The 12,659-nt window shown below is 46.8% G+C and overlaps 1 protein-coding gene across 3 annotated transcripts in view; it reads right to left on the minus strand.

Annotated features, from left to right (window-relative positions):
- The window catches only part of PAFAH2 (platelet activating factor acetylhydrolase 2), a 64,139-nt gene that overhangs the window by 38,360 nt on the left and 13,120 nt on the right, over positions 1 to 12,659 (minus strand). For all 3 annotated transcript variants that reach the window (XM_042996198.1, XM_042996197.1, XM_007083653.2), the window contains exons 5-10: positions 11,199 to 11,267; positions 10,420 to 10,561; positions 9,324 to 9,437; positions 5,030 to 5,121; positions 3,282 to 3,452; positions 1,404 to 1,558 (exon numbers count right to left, since the gene is read on the minus strand). In XM_042996198.1, the coding sequence (XP_042852132.1) occupies positions 1,404 to 1,558; positions 3,282 to 3,452; positions 5,030 to 5,121; positions 9,324 to 9,437; positions 10,420 to 10,561; positions 11,199 to 11,267 (743 nt within the window). The remainder of the gene's footprint in view (positions 1 to 1,403; positions 1,559 to 3,281; positions 3,453 to 5,029; positions 5,122 to 9,323; positions 9,438 to 10,419; positions 10,562 to 11,198; positions 11,268 to 12,659) is intronic.

Consider the following 12,659-nt stretch of genomic DNA (forward strand, 5'->3'; position numbering starts at 1 on the left):
GTCGGGGCACCACCCAGGTGTGGTGACAAACAGTGCATCCGAAGGGGATAATAATGGCCACACGGGGAGCTGCACGGGGAACAGGCGCAGGTACCGGGGACATTCAGCTTACTGACCAGGAAACTCAGAGAGGACACCATAGGGGACTTAAAGTATCTGAAGACCTGCCATGTGCAAGGGGTCGGGGGCCCCTCTGGGTAGCCCTTGAGGGGATGATCAGGGCAAGTGGGAGGAGTCACAAAGTAGGACATTTTGGTCTTAGGCTGGGGTGAGGCGGAACCTTGGAAACCCAGGCCAGCCTGGCTCCCTTCTGAAGGGCACTGTGCTAGCACAACAGTTGGTGGATCAGAGAAGGACATCTGATCCAGAGCTCTGGGCCTAAGCTGGACAGTGGCCTACGATGCGTTGCTAGGTAAAGATGAGCTGGTAGAACCAAGCTGTCTCTCTTGGGAATCCGGTCTGGGAAACTCGAGGAAACATGGCAGCGAGCAGTGGGAGCCAAAGATGGGAGGGGGCCGCAAGGAAGAAAGACCGAGCCACGAGTGGTTCGAGCTGACTGGAGCTATGAGGGACCAGCAACTGAACAAGCAGAGGCTACTGGCAAGAGAAAAACTAGAGTAGAGTATAAGCAAAATACAGACTGGAGCCAAGAGAAAGAGAGATGTCATGAGAGGAAATGAGGCTAAGCCCATGAGAGAGATGAGAGAGAGAGAGAGAGAGGCCAGTCCTACTTGGGCTCCTGTAACTTTTTGCTTGCCACCTGGCTGGGTGTACTTTCATCAATAAACTCCCCTTTTCTTCTTGAGGTAACTGAGTCAATATCTAGTCCTTGTAACCAAAACAAGCCTAACTAGGGTATCAGTCTTAAAATGGAGAGGCAGAGAGGGCTGACCCTCAGAGAAGCACACTCTCCACATGGCAGGGAAGGGGCCATCTCCTCTGGGTGGGAGGATGGACCGATGACCTCTACAGGCCTTGCCATTTAGCTGGTCTGTGATGTATGACACTGGTCACAGGCCTTCCGTGCTTTGTTTCGTTTAAAGCACTTCCACGAATTTAGCCCATTTATCATTATAACCTCCACAATCCACATGAGGTGAGTGATAATGAGTTAGGACCCAAGTAATGGAGTAGAGAGAGGTGAATGTTCGATTTACAGTGAGGAAACCAAGGCTCAGGAGTTCAATGATGAGGCCAAGTTCATTCAGGTAGTAAGAGACAGAGTCAGGGTCTCCGAACTTTCAGCTAAGTGTTCTTTCTGTAATTCTACATAACTCTCTCCTTCGCTCAGGTTTTCCTTGTGCCATAAATCGTCCTGATCTGGGACATGTCGGTATAGACCACTGTGCAGGGAAATCTAAGGGACCCCATGGCTTTCCCATAAACCCCAGTTCTCTCCTTACCAAGGTGCTTCTGCAGGAAGGCCAACATGGCCCTCACCATAATCTCTTGACCTTCATAGGGGTCCAAGCTCCCACGGGTTTGAGTGGAGAAGAATTTACCAATCCAGTTACCAGCCACAAAGGCAAAGTCAGTTTGACTCCGATGAACAGAACCACTAGAGGAAAAGAGGAACAAGTAACTGGGATGGGTCTGGAGGTCAAGGCATACTAGTATTTGTTAAGCATTCACCATGTGCGAGCTTTTTTATGTGCATTATCTCAATTTTCACAAGAGTCTCGTAAGGGAAGCATTTCCCCTTTGACGGAATCCGAGGAAAGGAACTGCCTGAGGTCACACGGCTAGCAAGGGACAGGGTTAGGATTTGAACACAGGGGTGCCTGGCTTCAAAGCTGCCTCGGCCCCTAGAACACAACGTCTGACGGTGCAGGGAAGGGTGGAGTTAGCTGGAGCGGGCAGGCGCAGGGGTGAGGAAGCAAGGTCTGCCACACCGGCCATTCCTATGTCATGACAAACCACCACACCATGGCTTTCACGTGACTCCTGAACATTCACAAAACATGGCAGCTCCTCTTTCTTCAGAAATGTACCACAAAGTAAACAGGAAAAGGAATCCCCTGTCTTCATTTAAGTAACCAGACAAGTGAGGACAAATGCTTATAAAAGAGGGTTTCTGGATTAGAATTTAAGTTCTTTGATATCAAATACATTTAATTCGAAGGTGAAAAGTTCTCGGCAGGTTCATTTTGGGCTATTGCTCCCAACTCAATTTCCTAATCAATTCAATGAGGGAAGAAAACCTAAATGCCAAACTTTGGTTGATATCATGCAGAAAAACTGACTTAAAAAAAAAAAATGTGTTACTTAAGGCACACGAAAAAGTGTAACGAATAAACATAATGGATACCCAGCGCTCGGTTTAAGAAGTGATACACTGCCAACAGTTAAATCATCCCCTTCCCGACTGCTCTCACCTCCCTTCCCACCATTACCCTCAATCTGACTGGCTTGGGGAAACTGTCACGCTGCCACGAGATCAACAGCCAAAGGGAGGGCTGGCCCTCGGGGAGACAGCCCCGCCAAGATGAGCAAGGGTGGCAGACTCCTAGCATGAGCGCTTCAGACTTAGCGTTTCAACTACCTGAGTGATTGCAAAGGCCCGTGACACGTAGTTACTCGTCGTCTTGCTAAGACGGAACGTGGGATCCTTGACGCCTGCGCTATTAGGCTCTGTGAGGCTCGAGTGCGGGGCGGAAGCAAGTCAGAGATCTGTCAGTGAGCCTTCAGCCCTGCACCTGAACTGTGTGCCACTTACGAGCTACGGTACGTATCTCAAAGTCACTCAGAAAATTTTCTTTCTGTGAAAAATGGCTCCTGAAAGAAAACCATCTGATAGTGCCAGCAATGGAAGTGAAGAGTGTGGTTTCTCTTGGGCAGAATATAGATGGTTTGTGGAAGGTATCTGAATTTAGGTTTTCAAGGTCTCCTGAGGCCTATCTCCTGAACGTGGAAGGGCTAGTACATTTACAGTCTTCAAAAGACTCGGTAAAATTCCCAAATGAGGTTCGAGATCTCTGGAGTCCGCCCCGACCCACACTTTTCCTCTCCGGGGGAAAGAGTTGCTTTCTGTTCCAGAAAGTAACAGGTAAATCTTGTCATCGAGTCATATAAACTAGTAAAGGAATTGCCGTAGATAGAGCTAAGTGGAAAGGGACAGATAGGAAATCCTAAAGGAATGAATAAGGCTTTGCACTTCAGGAAGTACTCAGGTGCTGTATTAATGGGTAGAAATTATGGATAATGTAGAAGAAACTAAGAGAGCCACAGCTAGGTAGCAAATGGCGAGGACACTGGGGATCATGACCCTGGGGCTTACTCACAGGACAGTTATGATCCTGGATTGCTCGTGCTGAGCACATATCTTCTTCATCAAGTTGATACTCTCCACTGTCTGGAATTTCTCAGCATTGATAAAGAACACAGGGCCTCGGGCCTTGGGGTAAAAGTCATGTTCCAGAGGAAACATCCAAGCATCCAGAGCCACAGCACACCTGTCATGGAACCAGACATTGGAATAGCCATGCAGAAACCCAGGTAAGAGTAGTTAGGGTAGAGGGGGAAGGGGCAGGGTTCTTCCCTTCAGGGGGACAAAAGCTCAGAAAGCCAGGAATGGGGGTACCAGAGCCCAGACACTTCAGTTAGGATCTTGGGTAGAGATCAGTTTTACCTGTCACCAAAGACTCTTCTAGATTTTAAACTCACTGAGAGCAAGGGTCAGACCTTCTCCTGGATCTACTCAGGTTGCTGACCTGGGTTACTCAGAAGGTACTTCATTCATTCAACATTCACTGAGTACCTACTATGTGCTTAGCTCTGTGCTGTGGATACAGAGATAAATGACACAGTTCTTGCTCTCATGGAGCTCCCAGTCTAGAAAGGGAGACAGAACAGACAAGGTAACGAAATGCAGCTTAGTGCCCTGACGGCACAAGGAGCTATGTGAGCCCACAGCATGCATGGCATGGGAGGTCAGGAAAAGGTTCCTCGATGCCACAACTCAAAGACATGGCCAGTGTGGCAAGCAGTAATCTGTCACCTGGGGCAAAACTAAGGCCCCAAGATTAGCACCCCACCCCCAAAGTTCCTCCGGTCTTCTCCATATCAATGAAGGACATTCATCTCCCACTCAGATGATGTATACAAAAATGAAAAACCTGACTCCTCTTTCCTTCACCTCATACATCACCAAGTCCTGAAAATTCTAAAATATATCCTGACTCAATTCACATCTCTCCATCCTGCCACCTCTGTCCTAATGCAAACCCATCACCTCTGACCTTGACTCTGAAATAGCTTTCCTCTAACTAGCCTCCTGGTTTTCAGTCTTGTCCTGCTACAGTCCATTCTTCACACAGTAGCCAGAGGGATCTTTACAAGTGTAAATAAGATTTTTCTCAGGGTGGGGTTGAGGGGGGTGGTGCTGGCTCAGCAGGAAGAGCATGTGACTCTTGATCTTGGGGTCATGAGTTTGAGCCCCACGTGGAGTGTAGCAATTAGTTTAATACATAAATAAATAATAAAATAAAATAATAAGTAAATAAATAAATAAAGATTTTTTTTCTGCTTAAAATCCTTCAACGGTTTCCCATCATACCTGGAATAAAATCGAACTCCCTCACTGTGGCCAAAAGGCCCTGTGATCTAGCCCCTGTTTATCTCTCTGATCACATCTTGAGCCACTTCCCCCTCACTCACTGTGCCTCTCCCACACTGACACAGCAAGCTTCTTTCTACCTCAGGGCCTTTGCATTAGCTGTTCCCTCTTCCTAGAATGATCCCCTAGACCTTTATATGGTTAGTTTCTTTGTTAAGTCTTGGTTTATGTCACTTTCTCCAAAAAACCTCCAATTACTCTGGCATATCGGCCTCTTATTTGCTTCACTACACTTGGGGACTGGGGATTTGACTGTTTATTAGTCCATCTCCTCCCACAATAACATAATTCCATGAAATCTTAGACCCACTGAACCCTTAGCCCCCAAAACAGTGCCTAGTATATAACTCTTGTGTGACAAACACACGCTGAATGAATGGTGTGTGCTCACAGAAGCATTGCTGGGAAACTCACCGAAACTGGGTCTCCTTGGCCAAAGCCAGTATCGCCGTGGCCCCACCAAATGAATGTCCCATCACAGCCACGCGGCTCATGTTGATGCTGCCCTGAGGAAAGCAGAGAACTGAGCCAAATCAGAAACGAGGGGTTGCTTTTCTGGGAATTCTTCAGAGGCAAGAGGCAAAGAGTGAGAGTGATGTGGGAGCACAGTACAGTGGGTGAGCTCCCACCCGCACGTTAAGAACCTCTTGCTCACTGGAGAGCGGCCAGTCAGGCATTCCCCAGGCTGAACAGCTTTCTGTAGTCAGGAATTCTGAAAACTATGTTTTCCACCTTTGTTTTTGTAATCATACTGCCTGTAACACCTGGACCAGAGGAGACATTCAAATATATACCAACAGGGGCGCCTGGGTGGCTCAGTCAGTTAAGCATCCAACCTCAGCTCAGGTCATGATCTCGTGGTTTGTGAGTTCGGGTCCCGCGTCAGGCTCTGTGCTGACAGCTCAGAGCCTGGAGCCTGCTTCGGATTCTGTGTCTCCCTCTCTCTCTGCCCCTTCCCTGCTCACGCTCTGTCTCTCACTCTCTCTCAAAAATAAACATTAAAAAAATATATATATATTATATATATACACACATGCATAAATGAATGGACATAAATGATGTGATTCCACGCTGACCCATCAGTGTAAGAGCACGTTAAGAACAAGAACTGTCTCTGGCCTCTAGACCCCTGCCTTACAGCCAGTCCAACAGGCTGACATGTGCACCAAGCCAAGGACAGAACAGAAAGCTCCTGCCACCTGTCATTTTCCTCTGAAGTGAGGCGTGCTCATCCAGAAACAGACTCAGGTTCTCCTTCCTCTGGGCATCTGTCCTGACGTTTCTCTAGCAGTGAGTCTGGTTGCTCGAACATGCTCCGCAAGTATCTATTTCTGGTTGTCCACAGAAGCCTGCAGGGCTTGGTTATATAAAAAGCCACTGCAGCTGCCTGCTAAGGGGCTCGAAAATCTCTCTAGCCTTTGCTGTCCAGCCTCTGCCCGGCTCCCATGCTCTCCCCTGCTCTCCCCAATTTCTAACCCAAGGCTCTGTATCCAAATTCTCCCCCCCTTGCTCAGTACCTTCCGACCAACAACTTGGCTGGTGGCCACTTTAGCTTTTTTAAATAGGTTAATATATTTATAAATCCCTAAAATCAGGAGTATATAGCAAAGTCACCCGTGTACCACGTTCCCTTTTCCCACAGCTGCCCAACACCTATCCCTACACGGGTAAGTTTCTTCAGTGTCTTTGCAGAGCTTACTTACATGCATACAGGTAAATGTGACTCTATACTTCCCCCCCCTTTTTATACAAGTGGCATTGTGTCTTACCTTTGTACATAATAATATTAGTACATAAAGACCTTCCTTATCCTTTTTACAGCTACAATGAGTTTCACCATGGCATAGACAGTTGGCTGATCACCAAATCTGTCTTCTTCCTGGACAGACAGCTAGACTCTATTGCCCAGCAGTTGGATGTGGCCTTGGGACCGAGTTCTAGCCGACGAATGAGCACGAAAGCGATATCTCCACTTCCAAGCTTGGCCCATAAAAAGTGTTTCATACAAACCTCTACACCCTTTCCAATTCCAACTCCACACAGTGGAGTTGGGTTTCACAAGTGGAAGAGGGTAGAGCTATGAGCTGAAAGGAGCCTAGATCCCTGAGTTAGCTCGTGCATAGGAGCACCCATTTTCGACTTTACGTGGGAGAGAATTAAATTTCCATTGTGTTAAGCTGCTGAGATTTGGGGCTTACAAGTTACAGCAATTAACATTCCCAAAACTAATACATCCATTGTTCCATAATCTATTAAACCACTTCCCTTACTGGAGAACACTTAGGATACTATCCAGCTTTCGCTATTACAAACAACAGTGGAATGATTAACCTTGTACGTACATCATGTTGCATGGGTACAAGTATCTATAGAATAAATTCCAAGAAGTGGACGCTGGTGGGTCAAATAATATGTGCATTTGTGCTTTTGATAAGTATCGCCAAACTGCCCTGCATGGGGCAATCTGTAATCTCTACTTCCCCACAGTTTTGCCAACAAGAGTGAGTAATCAATTTTCAGATTGTAATCTGATAGACGAAAACGTTCTTAGCTTTTCTTATTCTGTATTTCTCCAAAATACAACAATCGAACTAAACTCCAGCCTGCCTAATGTTGGTCCTAGGCTCACAGGCGTGCAGCCCTTCACTTCAGTGCCCAGGACCCTGCTTGTCTAGTGGGGGTTGATGACATACATCAAATAGTTGGTAAAGCGCTTCAGATCTCTGCCTTGCCAACTGGGCATCCAGGCACATACTCTGCTACTAGAGCCTTTACGAGGTATTTTCTTTTTCATTTATTTTTATTATACAGAGAGCCAGAGTGGTGGGGGGAGAGGGGTGGGGGAGGGGAGAGAGAGAAAGAGAGAGAGAGAGAGAGAGAGAGAGAGAGAGAGAGACTCTCATGCAGGGCTCTATGCTCAGTGCAGAGCCCGAGGTGGGGCTCAATCCCATGACCTTGGGATCACGACCTGAGCTGAAATCGAGTCGAATGTTCAACTGACTGAGCCACCCAGGTGCCCCTAAAAGGTACTTTGTAGTAAGGTTTTGGGGCACACAGCACAGGCTTTGGGATCCAAAAGCCCCAGTTTGAAGCCTGAGCCTACCACTTACTTAGCTGTGTCACCCTGGGTAGATACTTAGTCTCTTTGATCCTTGGTTTCTTTCTATGTAAAGAGATAATACTTCCCGCATAAGTTTGTGCGAAGGGCTCTCATCACGGTAAGTACTCTTAAGGCAGTAATTATTATTTTTTATATATATATACATACACCATTCTCACTTATGCAATGGAATATTACACAGCTATTAAAAATCATGCCCTAGAAAATATTCACTGGCATAAGACAACATTCAGACTATTTTGCTAAGTGGAAAAAAAAAAAAAGGCCATACAAAAGCTTGTATTAAATGATAACATTATTGCTTTTAAAAATGTATACGTATACGTTATGCATTTTAAAAGAACTAGAAAGCCTGGGGCACCTGGGTGGCTCAGTGAGTTGAGTGTCCGACTCTTGATTTCAGCTCAGGTCATGATCCTAGGGTTGTGAGATGGAGACTGTGCTGAGCACCAGCCTGCTTAAGATTCTATCTCTGCCCCTCCCCCTGCTTGCAGGCTCCCTCTCTCTCAAAATAAATAAGTAAATAAATAGATAAATAAAAGAACTGGAAGGACAAACATCAAAATGTAAAAAAACTATTTTTTTCTTCATGCTTTTGTGTGATTTCTTGGTGGTCTAAATAGAGCCTGAGCTATTTTTGAAATCAGGTGGGAAAGATAGGGGGGTTGGGAATGTATCTTCATAGGCAGCAGATTCCATAGCCAAGACAGTTTCTATCCTCCTGGGAGGATTTCTGAGATCCCCTTGAAGGAAGGAATTAGCTTGCTGTGGACGCAGGTTGTTTGTGGCTCGACAGCCCTTCCTCTGGGGACCGAAACATCTCTTCCTTATCCGTGTGGCCCCGTAGGGCTGCCAGTCCTGGTGCTCAGGTTCCCCTGACCCAGAAGTGGGGGTAGAACCGAGGCAGGCCAATCTATCTGCCCCACTTAACAACTGTCCTTCTGGTACAGTGATAGATCTAGAAGGGACAAGTAACCCAAGCAGGGCCACGGCCTTCCCAGAATAGTGGAGGCAACAGAATCTCTCTTCCTGTTAAATCTGGAGCTGAATTGAAAAAGCGCTTGGGGTGGGGCGCCTGGGTGGCTCAGTAGGTTAAGCATCTGATTTCGGCTCAGGTCATGATCTCGTGGTTCGTGAGTTTGAGCCCCGTGTCAGACTTTCTACTGTCAGCGCAGAGCCTGCTTCAGATCCTCTGTCGTCCTCTCTCTCTGCCCCTTCCTTGCTTGTGCTTTCTCTCTCTCAAAATAAATAAGCAAACTTAAAAAAAAAAACACACAGGTTCAGGCTGCCAGCAACATCTTTCTTGTCTAATGGGGGGGGGGGGTGTGCAGTGAGAATGGAGCTCACACACACAGGAGTGGAACTGAGCCAGGAGAAGGTAGAGAGAGTGCCAGGGCTTTGATGACAATGTCTGAGACCCTGGATCTAGCTACACTGGCCTGAAGCCTGTCTGCCTTGGATCTTCCCACTTACTTGAGTCAATAAATTCTCTTTCGGTTTAAGCTAATGAGTTAGGTTTCTGTTATTTGTCACCAAAAAAGTCCTGATGAATATGTGTGCTCAGGGTCATACCAATGGCTGCCATACCTTCAAAGTCATCAGATCCAACCCGCCAGGCAAGATGTTGAGGACGATCTGCCCGGCAGTGACCTCCTGCAGGATCTTCAACACCCGTGCACACTCGCTTACCCTCTGATGCACCTGCAACACAGACAGTCCTGGTGGGAGCTGGAACGCCGCACAATCATCCAGCAGGGATCTCACTCTCCGACAGAGCCAAGGAAGAATGCAGGGATAGCTTTCCCACCCACATCTCAGCAAGCACTGTGGGTTCCACATCCTGAGAAAGGCTCAGCAACCTCCTAGCAGCTCACATAAGCACCACCTAACAGTTCACTGCAGTCAGCACTGCCATACAGACTCTCTACCCACCTCCCCACGGGGGTGTCAAAAGGACCGAATAAGACAACACATATGAAAGCACCTTGAACACAAAAGGAGCAAGAGTGTTTTTGAATCAACCTAGTGCTGGATTCTACGTGCCTATCAACAACATACATCTATTGCTTTTGTCTGTCTAGCACTCATCTGCTCCTACTTTGCCCGCTAACCCTGACCTTTGAGGACTGTGCTCCCCTCAAGTCTATCAATGTACTTCTGATGGGAATTTCCCATTTGGGTATCTCTCCCCAGTCTAGGAGCCTCCCCCCAGGGTTTTTCATTTTCAACCTGCAGCTTGAGGCAGGTATGACGACTGGGAGACAACCCCCAAAGAGCCTAATTCTCTCAGAGGGGGAGCTGAAACATACGCAAGCTCAGACTGTCACGAGCTATGGTTCTAACCTCACAAGGTAAGCGAGTTTGCAGACGAGACCAACCAGCAGAGCAGAGATGAGAAAGAAAGAAAGGTCTTGACCGTATTTGTCTGGCTCCCGTGGTCCTGCCCCACTTACAACTGCCTGGATAAGCCAATCAAGTCTCCATTTGGCCTAACGAGATTAAATGGACTTTCTGTCACCTGCAATTGTAAAAGTCTTGATTAATACCCCATTTCTCTGATGTGGCAAGCTCAGACCCACTATGGCTGAGATTTCAGGACAGAAGGTTAGTGAAAAGTCTTCTTAGTGACTATAGTAGGAGGAAGACAGGTAAACTCTCCCTTCCCCAACTGGCACAAGCTTACCTGGCAGTTTCGGACATGGAATTCCTTCTCCCCTTCTTCAATCTGACGGTGAGGGATCCATTCCTCCCCCAGCGACTCATTAGTGAGCTGGTTCTCCTCTGGGGCCTGCTTGCAGAAACAGGTGGTCGCGGCTGACCCGTCCCTGAAATACACATGCCACCAGAGACACCAAGAAGACACTCTTCAGCTTATTTCTCCCCTTTACCAAATCCTCCATTTCCGCCAAGATACCCTGGATCATCCTTTGGCCAGGAGGGAAAAAGATCTGGGGGCATACACAGGAGAGGAGAAAAACCCTGAAATTGAAGACTGATAGGTTTGAACCCCAATTTAGCAGTGTCACCTTCAGCAAGTGAACCTCTGAACCGTGGTTTCCTCACCTTTAAAATGAGTATAAGGGCGCCTGGGGGCTCAGTCGGTTAAGTGACCGACTTCAGCTCAGGTCATGATCTCCCAGTTGGTGGGCTCACGCCCCGCATCATCGGGCTCGGTGCTGACAGCCCGGAGCCTGGAGCCTGCTTTGGATTCTGTCTTCCTCTCTCTCTGCCCCTCCCCCGTGCATGCGCGCGCGCGCGCGCTCTCTCTCTCTCGCTCCCTCCCTCTCAAAAATAAATGAAACAATAAAACATTAAAAAAAATTTTTTTTAATGAGTATAATACCTGCTTTGCGTGGTTGTTGTGAAGACTAAAAATACCATCTCAATATGGGTCCAGCCTATATCCTAGCCCATGGCAGGCATCCAATCTATTATACTTCGTTATGACTGCCGTCCCCTCACCTGTGTTCTGGAACAGCCACCACAAAGCCGTGGGAGGCCAGCTCCATGCAGAAGGCTGAATACAGTGTCCTAGAGACGCAGGAAGGAAGAAAGAGAGACGTGGTCAAAAGAATTGCCCACCTGCAGCCCCCAATCCAACCATACTTGGCTAGTGACCATCTCAAAAGATTGAATGGAGGAAGCTTCCTTTGGAATAGCCCTCCTCAATGTACTTTCTCCGGCCAGCATACCACTTGTCTCCCCAAGGTTCCAAGAAGCATGTGGAAATCCATCCGTGATGTTTTCAACCCCATATGAACCTTGACTTATCTCCTCCAGCACCCCCCAATACAGTTTGGCTACTTTGACAATTGCATTTTTATTGTCTATATGTTGTATGTCTCCCAAATTCGTTGGTCAGATCCTCAAAGACAGACACGCTGGCTATTTCTGTAATATGCAAATCTGCCCCTGTCAGTTAGCATGTGATTTTTTTGGTCTGTCCTCCAACTTCCCAGAAAAAAAGCAATATGGCAGACACTGTTCACTGCCTACTCTAAACACTTATTTTTCCCTCCGCCTTAGTAACAGAATCTGATTTTCAGCTCAAGATACAGTTATGCCATCAATTATGACATTTCTCAGCCTCCCCTGCAGCCAGGTTTAACTGTGTGATTAAGTTCCAGCCCAGCAATGGAAATATAATACTACCCTCATAATTAATTAAAATTCTCTAGTAGATATATATTTTAATGTGTATTTACTTATTTTTGAGAGACAGAGAGAGAGGCAGAGAGAGAGAAAGAGAAGCCCAAGTAGGCTCCGTACTCATAGCACAGAGCCCGATGCAGGGCTCAAACTCATGAACTGTGAGATCATGACCTGAGCTGAAATCAACAGACTGATTTCAGCTCAACTGACTGAACCACCCAGGCACCCTGATGTATGTTTTAAACTCAACAACAACAACAACAAAAAAAAAAAAAAAAACCCAAAAAACAACCCAGGTGGAATTAATTTTAATAATGTTATATTTAACTCAATAGAGCCAAGACATTATCATTTTGACATATAATCAAAATGTCTGAATTAGGGACACCTGGCTGGCTCAGTTGGTAGAGCATCCTACTCTTGATCTTGGGGTCATGAGTTTGAACCTTTGAGCCCCACGCTGGGTGTAGAGATTACTTTAATTTTTTTTTTTTTTTTTAAGATTTATTCATTTTTCAGAGACAGACAGAGTGCGAGTCGGGGAGGGGCAGAGAGAGAGGGAGACACAGAATCCCAAGCAGGCTCCAGGCTGCTCAGAGCCTGACATGGGGCTCAAACCCACACACCGTGAGATCATGACCTGACCCAAAGTCAAACGCTTAACAGACTGAGCCACCCAGGCTCCCGGGATTACTTTAAATAAAAAGAATGTCTGAATTAATGAAATATTCTATTAAGTTCTTTTTTTTTTTTTTTCCATATGAAGTCTTT

Source organism: Panthera tigris, chromosome C1 (genome assembly GCF_018350195.1).
Source record: "Panthera tigris isolate Pti1 chromosome C1, P.tigris_Pti1_mat1.1, whole genome shotgun sequence".
NCBI lineage: Eukaryota > Metazoa > Chordata > Mammalia > Carnivora > Felidae > Panthera > Panthera tigris.